Below are 13143 nucleotides of genomic sequence, written 5' to 3' on the forward strand. Positions count from 1 at the left end.
GTTACCTTTCTCCCCGCTCCCCTTTGTGTTGGGAAGTACCCCATGGAGAGCTGGACAGGGATGAAGCCAACTGGGAATGCTGTCTGGACATTCTGTTGTGTTTGCTAAGTCCTCAGAATGGGCGCGAGCAGTCTGTTATCTCTAAAAGGCACAGGGCTACTGACAAGGACAACCACCTCTACACGTGCTCCCTCTCTCTCCTCCTTTATTTTAATCCTTACCGCTTGTCACCGTATGACATACTCTGTACTATGAGCTTTGTTTTGACCCTCCCCATCTAGTTTGCACACATCATGAGGGCAAGGATTTTCATCCATTTTGTTCCTAGCTGGGTCCCCGGATCCTTGAACAGTGCTTGGCACCTATGAGGAACTGAGTGAGTAGGTGCTGAATGAAGGAGTCAGACACAGCATCCAGCCCCACCTGAGACAAGGAAGGAAGGAAGAGCTGGTTCCACCGGGTGGCCATGAGGTCCCATACTGGGACTCACAGCTCCTTGCCAGTGTCTGCAGGCTTCTTTGCAGAGAGACCTGAATCTTAGACATTTACTCCAGGGGTATCAGAAGCTGAATCTTGTTTGAAAGTTAAAGAAAACTTGCTTTTTTCCCGGTGGTCGCTGAGATTCTGGTCTCAGCCCTAATCCTCTTTTCCCCAAAAGTAGAATCTCCGGTTCCTACTGTTTTCTCTCACAGCAAAGCACAGCAATCTGCACACTGTAGGTGTCCAGGTAATATAGTGGATTGGAATTAAATCGTTGCCTGGGGCTCATGGAATACACTGCTCACTTTGTCCCTACTTGGCAGCAAGAGTTGAAACACTGAGTTCTCCACTAAGCACCCCACATCAAAACACTTGGAACTGGTTTTTATTTTCTTATTTATTAATGTAAAATTAATGTGTAATATTAGTTTCAGGGATACAACATAATGATTCAGTATCTGTATATGTTGTGAAATGACTACAATAAGTCTAATGAACATATGTCGCCATATACGTACAAAAAACTTACTTATGAGAACTTTCAGGTTCTACTCTCTTAGCAATAGCAACTTTCAAATATGTAATATGGTATTATTAACTACAGTTACGATGCTGTACGTTACATCCCCCTGACTTACTTTATAACAGAAAGTCTATACCGTTTATAAGTTTATTTTATTGAAGTATAGTTGATTTACAATGTTACGTTAACTTTTGCTTTATAGCAAAGTGATTCAGTTAATTCCTTTTCATATTCTTTTCCATTATGGTTTCTTACAGGATACGGAATATAGTTTCCTGTGCTATACGATAGGACCTTGTAGTTTATCCAAAATAGTTTGCATGTGCTAATCCCAAACTCCCAATCCATCCTTCTCCAACCCCACCTTTCTCTTGGGAACCACACATGTATTCTCTGTACGTCTGATTCTGTTTCATGGATAAGCCTGTTTATGTCATGTTTTAGATTTCACATATGAGTGATACTATATGGTATTCGTCTCTCTCTTTCTGGCTTACTTCACTTAGTATGATAATCTCTAGGTCCATTGATGTTGCTGCAAATGGCATTATTTCCTTCTTTTTCTGGCTGAGTATCCCATTGTGCATGTATACCACATCTTTATCGTTCCTCTGTCGATGGATGTTTAGGTTGTTTCCATGTCTTGGTGTTGTAAACAGTGCTGCTGTGAACACTGGGGTGCATGCATAGTGTGTCCAGGTATATACCCAGGAGTGGAATTGCTAGATCATATGGAGGCTCTCCTTTTAGTTTTTTGAGGAACTTCCATACTGTTTTCCATAGCGGCTGCACCAATTTATATTCCCCAAACAGTGTGGGGCGTTCCCTTTTCTCTGCCTCCTCTCCAGTGTTTGTTATTTGCCAACTTTTTGATGGTGGCTCTTCTGACCCAAACTACCATTGTAGTTTTTGATTTGTAGGTCTCCAGTAATTAGCAATGTTGAGCATCTGTTTATGTGCCTCTTGGCCATCTGTATGTCTTTTTTGAAGAGATGTCTGTTTAGGTCTTCTGCCCATTTTTTTGATTGAGCTGTTTGCTTTTTTCTTACTGAGTTGTGTGAGCTGTTTGTATATTTTGGTAATTAAGCCCTTGTTGGTCACACTGTTTGCAAATATTTCTCCCAGTCCGTAAGTCATTTGTTTTGTTTATGGTTCCCTTTGCTGTGCAAAAGTTTGTGAGAGTGATTAGGTTCCATTTGTTTATTTTTTATTTTATTTCTCTTCCCTTGGGAGACTGGAAATTATGTCCCTTGTGACCCCCTTCATCTACCCCTCACCTCTAGCAACCACCAATCAGTTTTCTATATTTATAGGCTTGGTTTTTTGTGGAGTATTTTTTTTTTGAGACCTACATATAGCTGAGATCGTAGGGTATTTGTCTCTCTGTCTGACTTATTTCACTTAGTATCATGCCCTCGAAGTCCACACGTGTTGTCACAAATGGCACAATTTTATTCTTTTCATGGCTGAATAATATTCTGTTTATACCATAGCTTTTTTATTGATTCATCTGTTGATGGACACCTTAACCCATATCTTGGCTTTTGTAAATAATTCTGCAGTAAACAAACATGTGAGTGCATAAATATTTTCAAATTAGCATGTTTGTTTTCCTCAGATTCCATGCAGAAGTGGAACTGCTGGATCACATGATAATTCTACTTCTATGAAAAATCCCTATACCGTGTTCTATAGTGACTATACCAATTTACATTTTCAACAGCTGTGTAGGAGGGTTCCCTTTCCTCCAGATCACCACCAACATGGTTTGTTTTGTTTTTTTATAAGAGCCATTCTGACTATTGTGAGGTAATATTTCAGTATGGTTTTGATTTGCAATTCCCTAATGATTAACAGTGCTGAGCATCTTTTCATGTTCCTGATGGCCATCTGTATGTCCTCTTATTTTTCAGTCAAATTGTTCATGTTTTTGGCTACTGAGTTGTATAAATTCTTTATATGTTTGGATTTTTTCTCGTCAGATTTGCAGATATTCTCTCACTCAGTACACTGCCTTGTTTTCTGGATGGTTTGCTTTGCTGTGCAAAAGCTTTTTAGTTTGATGTAATCCCACTTGTTGGTTTGTGCTTTTATTACCTTTGCTTTTGTGTCAAGTGCAAAAAAAAAACAACACTAATATCATGGAGCTTACCGCCTATATTTACTTCTAGGATTTGTGGTTTCAGATCTTATATTCAGGTTTTTAATCTAGTTGAGTCAATTTCGTGAGTGGTATAAGACAGTGTTTCATTCCTTCGCATGTGACCGTCCCGTTTTCCCAACACCACTCATTGAAGAGACTGTTCTTCCCCCATTGTATAGTCTCAGCTCCTCTGTCATAAACTGACCATGTATGTGTGGGTTTTGATTTGCCGTTCCCTAGTGATTTCCCAAGATTACTTTGGCTATTTGGGGATCGTGGTTCTGTACAAATTTTAGGGTATTTGTTCTATTTCTATGAAGAATACCATTAGAATTTTGACAGAGATTGCATTGAGACGGTAAGTTGCTTTGGACAGCAAGGATAATTAATCAATATTAATTATTCCAATCCATAAGCATATGCTATCTTTTCATTTATCTGTGTATTCTTTAATTTCTTACATCAGTGTCATAACTTTCAATGTACAGGTCTTTTACCTCCTTGGTTAAATGTATTCCTAGGTATTTTTTTCTTCTTTGATATAAATGGGTTTTAAATTTTTCTTTCTGGTAGTTTGTTATTAGTGTATAGAAGCACAATAGATTTTATATATTTGTATCCTTCAACCTTACTAAACTTATTATTTCTGACAGTTTTTTGGGGTGACATTTTTACGGTTTTATATATATATATATATATATATATATAAAATATGTTATTTACAAATAATACCTTTTCTCCTTGCCTAATTGCTCTGGATAAGACTTCCAATATTATGTTGAATAAAGTGGGATTCTTTGTCTTGTTCCTGATCTTAGAGTAAAAATGGTCAGCTTTTTACCGCTGTGTCTGATGTTAGCTGTGGGCTTTTCATGTTGAGATGTCCCCTCTATATCCACTTCGTTGAGGGTTTTCTTGTAAATTTTGTCAATGTTTTTCTGCATCTATTGCGATGATAATATGGTATTTCACATTGAATGATTTGCTGATGTGAACCATCTTTGCATTCCCTAGAATAACTCCCACTTCATCGTGGTGTAGGAGCCTCTTACTGTACTTTTGAATTTGATTTGCTAATAGTTTGTTGAGGATGCTTGCATTTAGAGACACTGAATTGTAATTTTCTGGCAGTGTCCATGTGTGGCTTTGGTTTCAGGATAATGCTGGCCTTATAAAATGACTTTGCAGTGTTCCCTCCTGTTTATTTTTTGGAAGAGTTTGAAGAGGCCTGGTATTAATTCTTCTTTGCATATTCAGTAGAACTCACCAGGAAGCCAGCCGAGTGATCCTGGACTTCTGTTTGGTGGGAGGGTTTTGATTCGTGAGTCAGTCTCCTTACTTCTCACGGGTCTAGTCAGATTTTCTTGTTCATTAGTTAGTCCTTTACTTTGTGGAGCCCAAATTAAAGAGCATAAAGTAGCTGTTCTCACTAACGTGGGAAAGCGTAATTACGTACCCCTTGCCTGAGGTGAAATGCTTTCACTGCGTATGTTGTTAGGTAAATGGGTGGGTAGTAGAAAGCATCACCATGTCCCAGGGCAGGTGGGCGTGCTGCACCACCGGCCACCCCACCTTCCCCCTCTCTCCTTTTCTAGCCCCATGAGTCTATCCCTTGTGAGGTTCTGAGTTTTGAGGAAGTCTTCAGCCCCAGGAACTGCTGCTCATCCGTGTCTCTCTTCTCCAGCTATGACCACGAGGGCCGCCTCACCAACGTGACACGCCCCACAGGGGTGGTGACCAGCCTACACCGGGAAATGGAGAAGTCCATCACTATTGACATTGAGAACTCCAACCGTGATGACGATGTCACCGTCATTACCAACCTGTCTTCAGTGGAGGCCTCCTACACAGTGGTACAGGGTAAGTCCCTCACTCATCACCATCCTACCCACACACACACCCTCAGACGCAGCCAAGGCCAGAGGCAGCTGTGAGTTACCAAGCCTGGGAGGACTTCCCAGCACCCCTCAGCTTGCAGTTTTATCCCACAGCAAACTAAGTCTATAAGACATCCACCTTAGAGAAAAGGACTTAATTAGATGCAGGAGAATGTCATATATAATACCAACCTAATATTTTAGTTTGGGATATTTGGGACTATTTACCTGAAAATGTCTTTTTCCAGTCCCACTTCTCTGTCACCAGCACTCCCTACCCACCCAACAAAAACACTGCTTCCTCCTCAAAGGTGATTTTAGTCTCATGCTGCCAAACATTTGTGTGATGATGAGTCCATTGTCCTCAAGTCACAGAGGCCTTTAGCAGTCTCTTGCCCAGACCGTAAAGGTCTCTGACCAGCTCGTAGTTACTCTTGCTGTTCAACAAGACGCACACTCCAGGACAAGCACGGGGGCTGGCAAGAAAAGGAATTGTGCAGATTAATTTTTCTTTTAATTAAGATAGAATGTCAGTGGGCTAGCCCATTGTCAGAGGATAAAAGTGTCCTCGCAGCAGATAAATGGTGCCATTTCTGGACTATTATCCCATGACAGAGCCTGTTTCCATGACTCTATTTCTACTCTGCCAGATGATTAATGATGTAGATTTTTGTCTTTCTGCATGATGGCTGCAGTCGCAGGAGTGACAGGTCCCCACTTGCTTGCTACCCCCAGAAGTTAGCATCTCAGAGGCCAGCCCAGCTGGACTCCTCTGCCCAAATAATCAGGAAGTAACTTACCCATAAGAAGAGTCTCAGACTCACATTTTCTACCTGGAACTTTTCGATAAGGGAAAAGGTCAGAAGCCTGATGGACAAGTGTAGATTCCATTTGGGCAGATAAACACACGTTATCAGCACCCACTGGCTCAGTCTCTCTGTTGCTATTTGAAGCTCAGATTTGTCTGGTGTGGAGGTGGCATCATGGTAGAGTCCACAGCAAAGAGGTGAGGGGCAGGAAGGCTGCTGCTTCTTGAAGAATCCTAGACTTGATTTGCAGTGGATCTGACCCATGGTAAACCATCGGCCTCAGGGTTAGATGGTAGGGGAAAGGAAACAAAATTAAGTCTGTTTTCATTTATTTTTTTTCCATTTCAGCTAAAATATATATGTTAAAGATCAGGGATTTGACTGACACAAATTGGGCAGGCATGATACGTCTTTAAATGTACTATTAATAGTCTTCAGTGAGTAGAAGAAAAATATCACAGCATAATTATTTCTAGAATGCCACATATTAATAATGTTTTTCTTTCCACGGATCAGTAGCATCTCTGCTACTCACCTTAACATTGCATGTGTGCTAATTGAAGGCAGCCTTAGACTGACAGCTGCAAAGTACCATGGAAACCTACAAAAATAGGGGTTCTGTTCTCTCATGACTATCAGGGTGGATAATTTATTTCCCTCTCCCTGCCCCCACTTCCATTTCTCCAGATCAAGTGCGGAACAGCTACCAGCTCTGCAACAATGGGACCCTGCGGGTGATGTACGCCAATGGGATGGGCGTGAGCTTCCACAGCGAGCCCCACGTGCTCGCGGGCACTGTCACCCCCACCATCGGGCGCTGCAACATCTCCCTGCCCATGGAGAACGGCCTCAACTCCATTGAGTGGCGCCTAAGAAAGGAACAGATTAAAGGCAAAGTCACCATCTTTGGCAGGAAGCTCCGGGTAAGTCATCCCACTCAACTCGTCCCCACAAAGTGGCAGCGGACACCCCCTTTCCTCAGGAGCTGAGGCCCTCTCCCAAGCCTCCGTGGCTCCTTTCTTCCCTGGAAGAGACACGTGAGTCACATCCCTCGGGGACTCAGGTCTCAGGGAAAATGTTCTGCATTTTCTAGGATGGAAAAGGTGGGGATTTACCTTCAGCTGAAAGTAGAGAGTCCCTTTGGTGTTCTTCTCACACTTGCCATCTTCTCTGTCAACTTTCACTGTTTGGCCAACTTAACAAATGAGCTGGTGCCTGTGCCCTATGGTGTGCTCTGCTAAATAAGCTTTATAACACACTCTCTAGGCTCAAGGAGTTGACAGTCTGGTAGAACAGATGAACTCAGGATAATCTAATGGGTTGAGCGAGAAGCTGGAGGAGCATCCAGGGCTTGGTGGGCTCACAGAGGAGGAGCTCTCATCCACCCTGCAGGCATCAGGGAAGGCTTCCTAAGAGGAAGTAACAAGCAAGCTGCAGCAAGAAGTTTTAACCGACTCTAGCTTCTGCAGACTAGGTAACTCACCACAAGTTACAGCTTTTAAAACCAATAACATTCATGGAGGACTTGCATGATGCCAACACGACATTAAATGCTTTGCTTGCATTATCTTACTTTCCAATGGGGGTAGGTATTATTTCCATTTTTCGGATGAGAAAACATGGGCTCTGGGAAGCTAAGTAACCAACTAGAGGACACAATGGCTTACAAATGCCAAAGCCAGGACTCAGCCCCAGTTCTCTCTCTCTGTCTCACATGCTAGGATTCTTAGCCAATAGGCTTCACAATTCCTGATTCCATCAGCAGTCATCCAGATGATGGCCTGGGTCCTGCTCTGGTCACTTAAGTGGCGTTAAGAGGGATGGGTTCTTACCTTCATGCTCACGGGAACGTCTTCAGGATTTCAGTTGTTGTCAAATTCAGCACCTATGTATTGAACACCTAACGAGGAGCCAGGCACTGTGGTACACACTGGAGCTACACCGCACAAGATCCCTGCCTGCTTACAGTCAGCAGGTGAGGCAGCAGATAGTAAGCCAACTAACAGAGAGAGAAAAAAATCATTGTAGATTGAGATACGCACCAGGAAGATGGTAAACAATGTGATGATACTGCAGGGTTTAACAAATGCTTTGGAATTCCTGAGCTCAGAGGGCTCACCCACAAAAAAACCTGGGTCGTAACTTCTTCTACTGTGTTTTTGGCTTGAAATCCAGCCAGCCCAGGTGACACCCTGCAGAACCAGGCCACTCCATGTTAAGATTCTACCTTTGTTTAGTTGGAGTTTTATTTCTCCACATTAGGTTATCAGCAGTCGCCCATGTTTTTCTTCCTCTGCTGGTATCTGTAGAGTTGCAAGCTGCAGTATCTTCCTAAAGACAAAAATGAAATGAGATTAGTAGCTAAATCCTTAATGACTGATTTCGGGGCTGTATAATTGATTTTTGATACACTGCACCGTAGAAGTTGATTAGGAGTGGTAATCGTGCCTTTTCTCTGATAAGTCAGTGATGCATTTTGACTGAGTTTGTGAAATAAAGATAAATGCAGCCCTCAGATAAAATGGCCATAATCCCAACTCCGAATATTAAAAGTCGTAATAATGGTACTCGTGGTAATTAGCAGAAGTTAGGCACGCAAGTCTTATAACTGAATTTCTGCCAGGGTTAGATTTGCTGGCATCATGTTTATGCAAATCGAAACACAGCTTTATCTATCAACACCTCAACATTTAATTGTCTGGTGTTAGTTCCTGTAACAATAATCACATATCCATTTAGCTCTCTTAAATGAAAATCACTATGAGATTATAACAGGTTGAGTGGACTGAAAATGTAATTTGAAAATGAGGGAGAAAGCCTGGAATTTATTTGCATCTCATTTATTTTAATTCAATTCATAAATTGTTTAGTGAATGAAATAAAAGCAACTCCTGGAAATTGCTGGGGAGCTGTTGGGAGAAGGTAGAGGAGGAAGGTAGAGTGGCATGTGCGAGTCACGTGATATTGTGAGCTGTCAACGAGGCCAGAATCTCAAGGGAAGGGGGAAACCTCACTCTATCAGTGGGGGGAGGATGGGCTGTGGTCGGTTAACAAATGGGCACAGATAAGCCCTGAAATTGGGGGCTTAATGAACACGGCTAGATGTGGCAGGCATCACTGCCATACCCCCTGGTGAGAACACAGTGGCGTGACTTCAACTTAACTGCAAGGAAGCCTAGGAAAAGGTATCTTTCTGTGAGCCTAAGAAGAAGATGAAAGGAGATTTGGTGACCACGTAGCAGGGTCCCTGCCCTCCAGCTCAGGGCTGAGAGATGCTTCACAGAAGAGTTGGAATCAGTTCTACAGAGCAGAAGGAATTAGCCAGGCAAAGATTATCAGCAAGGGGTGATCAAAGTGTCACTTGTGAAAAGGCAAAGAGGTCCTCCCAAAAAAAAAAGGAATGGCATTTCAGAAAACTAACTCAGTGTGGCTGGAGAGAAAGGTCTGTGTTATACTGTGAGATGGAGTGAGTTGGTCAGGGTTAGGATGGGAAGGGAATGAAGGGCATATTTTGCTAGGGTGGGGGGTACTGCTCGGGGCTTTGGTTGGCAGAGTGACGTGCTGGGATTTGTCGTGTTAGAAAGACCTCTCAGGCTTCCTTAGGTACAGAGGAAGATGAATCAGATGGGACAGGATGGGAGGAGGGGGTAATTCAAACAAGAAACGAAGTCACTAGCAGAGAAGACAGAGGGAGACCTGACCGCTACTTAGCACACACAATTAATGGGACTTGGCAGCTAGCAGGGTGGCTATATCATGCTCACCTTTAAGGGGCCTTTTCCATGATCAGGTAGACTAGGAAGCCAAGGCATCCTCCAGACTTCAAGGACTAGCCGGCCGGGCTCAGTTGCAGGAGAGAGGCTGGGACCTGAAACCCGAGACAGAGATGTGTGATTCCGGCAGCCCCAGCCCTGCCTCTTGGAGGGGGAAGAAACTGAATGAACTTTCAGGTGCTACCACTGAACCAGCACCATTCCATTGTTGCTCCCCACCCTGTGGATCTGTTTGCATTGACGCAAACAGCCTGACCTTTCCCAGGGACTGGCACACTCCTGAGCGTCTGGCCAGTTGAGCAGTGAGGGCCAAAGGCTCTGAGCATCCCTGAAGTTCACCAGAACCCCTAGAATGGCCCCCAGTGAAAGTCTAACCCACCTAGGTACCCCCTTCTTCCAGCATTCCAGACAAGGGCATCTCTCAGGGGAGGGATGCACCAGCAGCCCTTACCTAAAGGTTGAAGGGTAAAATGGTGGCTGGATGGACCACGGCCATTCCTTTCCACCAAAACCTTTATGGCTTTTTTACTTGGACAAAATCGCAAGCGGTTGTCCCTGCCCAGACTCAAAGTGGGGGAGACTTTCCCTTCTGCCTCCCAAAGATTGCTCCAGGAATCTCTTGTGAAAGCATCCTCCTGCCTCCAGCCCTCACCACCCACCACTCGTCCCTGTTTCCTCTGGCCTTCTCACAAAGCTATTACATCAGGGTACCTGTAAGCTCTGTGGGCACGAGGACCATCTCCGTATCCCTGATGACAGGGGCCATGTGATGGGCATTCAGACTGTGAGTGATGAAGATATGATGACCACGCCCCCTTAAAAGGCTCCTCCGTGGAACGTGCATAGTCCGTAAATGCCTGTCAGGAATCTTGCCACTGCAAGAAACAGGATGTGTACTCAAATGAGTTGTTAAAAAGGGCATGCGTTGTGCGTGGCCTTGCTTCTCCCCACCAGTGACTTCACCGGCTCAAATGATATCAGGTTGACATCTTTCTCCTGGACCCCTTCCATCTCTTATCAGTGTTTCCCTTGATACTTAGGCTCATTTACCCCTACCTTCAACTGGTGACCTCTTCACACGGGGGAGGTCAGGCAGGCTTGGCTAAAGATGACTCCAGGCTGCTATTAGCTCAGCTCAGTTGACCCAGAGGGAAGAGAAAGGGATCTCTTACAGAATTAAACACCAAAATCCCTTTGAAGCCCTCTAAAGGGCCTGCCACAGATGGAATGGCAGTCACAGCCCCGGGCCAGTCCCACCGCTCCAGGAAGAGGCGGGGGTCTGTGCTCGGCTGGGTCACGTGTACCGTGTGACGGATGGCTCAGTAAAAACTTCTAGTTGGGGAAACCTCAAAGAAAGGGGGCACTGCTCCCAAAGAAGGAAGAGATCGTTACATCACACTCAAACTTACACACCCCTGATCTAGTCTTCATTCTTCATCCTTCCAAAGCCTAATCATAAAACAAACTTCTGGTCCTGAGGACTTGTTCATGTTTTAATGCTCCTCCCCTCCAGCAAGATTTCTTTCTATACTTTTGGAAGAGAGAACTGAAACCAACTCCTCCTGTTAAGATTTAAAACTTCTGCTCTTTCCTAAGACGGCTTACTGCATGATCCTCTCTGATAAGGAAGGCATACAACCACCCTCTAGGATATCTCCTCCTGATTATGATTTACACAGAGATTGCAAAAGCACGAAACAGCTACATGTGTAGGTAGCAGAACAAAAAGAAAATTGCTGCCAAGATAATCTTCCATCGTGATATTGGTATTAGTGTTATTAGTATTCCCAGAAGGAGTGGGAGTTAGTAATTTTGTTTTGGTTTCTGTATAATTAGTATGACATTGCAATTACACGTTGGCTTGTGTTACTTTTACTTTTGTGGCAAATGACAGTGACTCGGGAACAAGGTGGGAGGCAGATGTGCATGTGTGCCTGTGAACACACGCACGTGAACTCAGTTCCACGTGGATCCCACTCTGGTAGGTCTGCTCACCTACACTGTCATCACAAAAGCCTGAATTTTATCACCCCTTCCTGCCCCAGTGCATTCACTTTGCACCAATGTTTTTTTTTTCCCCCCAAGCACCTATTATGTTCCTGGCACTGTACTAGGCACTGAGTATATATTAGTGAACAGACAAGACACTCAATTCTGAGCAGAGCTTGTACAGACAGAACTTGCTACAAATTTAACATTAGCTTAAATAATATATAATTACAAGGGTAAGCTTCTGCAAATATAGTCAACAATATATCCCCCAAACATACATTACTTTTGGATTACTTGCTATTTTGATCGGTGTGATAGAAAAGTAAAAATACCCTCGTGGAGCTTATACTGTAGCAAGGGGAAACAGATAGTAATCAAATTAACTACAAATAATGTAAAGAAATGGTGACGGCTGCTGTGAGGGAACATGGTTGAGATAACAAGACATATCTGATTGAGGTTAAGGCCACACAAAGAAAATGGCATTTGGGCTAAGAAATGAATGAAAAGTAGGAATTTTCCAGTAATGGAATGGGAAGAAAGCCTTCTGTGCTAAGCTACCAGCACATCCAAAGGCCCTGTTGCTTGTTATCTGAGCAGAAGATGAGGCAGAAGGGCTAGAGCAAATTAGCTGGGGGTGGTGAGGTCAAGGGATTGGAACCTTATTGTGCTGGTAAGGATCTTAGAAGGGCTTCCCAGGTAGCTCAGTGGTAAGGAATCCACCTGCCAAGCAGGAGACAGGGGTTTGATCCCTGAGTCGGAAAGGTCCCCTGGAGGAGGAAATGGCAACCCGCTTCAGTATTCTTGTTTGTTTGTTTTGTCATGCAGCATATGGGTTCTTAGTTCCCGGTCCAGGGATTGAACTCACACCCTTTGCATTGGAAGGGCAGTGTCTTAACCACTAGACCACCAGGGAAGTCCCCCACTTCAGTATTCTTGACTGGGAAATCCCATGGACAGAGGAGCCTGGTGGACTATAGTCTATAGGGGTCACAAAGGAGTTGGACGTGACTTAGTGACTATAGAAATATAGAAGTCCTCACCAGACGTACCCACTGTTGAATGCAAAGGAGCATTCATCCATAGGCTGCACCGTCTTCCTTTCTTCTTAGAGGCTAAAGAGATGTATAACGTACTTGACATCCAGAAGTTCAGGTTGAAGGATGACAAGCACAAGCCCCATTCAGGTCATCTAGGCTGAGCCTCCACATCAGACACCTCTCCTCTCTGCCACATGCCTCCCCAGGGACCACCTGCCTCCACTAGGGTACCCGAAGCATCAGAAGTGAAGTTGTCTGCCTGGGCAGGGCCCCTGCTAACCACCCAGCCTTTCACTTCCTGACCACCCCATCTGGAATATTCTCCCTAACCCACCTCCTGCCCTCACCTGTTGAACTCTCTCATACTTTGGGACCCCACCCCCACCCCTAAGGGCAACTGTCCTTGTCAGCTCAGTTCTGATTCCGTGTCCCCTCTCCATTCCATAGTGGCTTCCTCTGTTTACTCTCATAACCACACAAAAGTGTTCCACTGTCGGTTTGTGTCT

General features: G+C 44.1%; 2 protein-coding genes across 5 annotated transcripts in view; one reads left to right on the forward strand and one right to left on the reverse strand.

The window, feature by feature from the left end:
• TENM2 (teneurin transmembrane protein 2) overlaps positions 1–13143 on the forward strand; it is a 1754865-nt gene that overhangs the window by 1692828 nt on the left and 48894 nt on the right. For all 3 annotated transcript variants that reach the window (XM_081504400.1, XM_081504402.1, XM_081504401.1), the window contains 2 exons: positions 4831–5006; positions 6520–6755. In XM_081504400.1, the coding sequence (XP_081360526.1) occupies positions 4831–5006; positions 6520–6755 (412 nt within the window). The remainder of the gene's footprint in view (positions 1–4830; positions 5007–6519; positions 6756–13143) is intronic.
• Positions 5325–13143, reverse strand: part of LOC145511352 (uncharacterized) — a 30314-nt gene continuing 22495 nt past the window's right edge. The window contains exons 3-12 of one of the 2 annotated variants that reach the window (XM_081504404.1): positions 12641–12712; positions 10317–10480; positions 9597–9700; positions 8060–8163; positions 7665–7831; positions 6948–7241; positions 6506–6701; positions 6368–6413; positions 5848–6110; positions 5325–5499 (exon numbers count right to left, since the gene is read on the reverse strand). In XM_081504404.1, coding sequence (XP_081360530.1) covers positions 7801–7831; positions 8060–8163; positions 9597–9700; positions 10317–10480; positions 12641–12681 — 444 coding nt within the window. In that variant the 5' untranslated portion in view covers positions 12682–12712 and the 3' untranslated portion in view covers positions 5325–5499; positions 5848–6110; positions 6368–6413; ... (1 more) ...; positions 6948–7241; positions 7665–7800. The remainder of the gene's footprint in view (positions 5500–5847; positions 6111–6367; positions 6414–6505; positions 6702–6947; positions 7242–7664; positions 7832–8059; positions 8164–9596; positions 9701–10316; positions 10481–12640; positions 12713–13143) is intronic. The other variant, XM_081504405.1, reaches the window with a different exon arrangement.

The sequence above is a fragment of the Giraffa tippelskirchi genome, chromosome 6 (genome assembly GCF_054371585.1).
Source record: "Giraffa tippelskirchi isolate mGirTip1 chromosome 6, T2T-mGirTip1v1.2.pri, whole genome shotgun sequence".
NCBI classification, from domain to species: domain Eukaryota; kingdom Metazoa; phylum Chordata; class Mammalia; order Artiodactyla; family Giraffidae; genus Giraffa; species Giraffa tippelskirchi.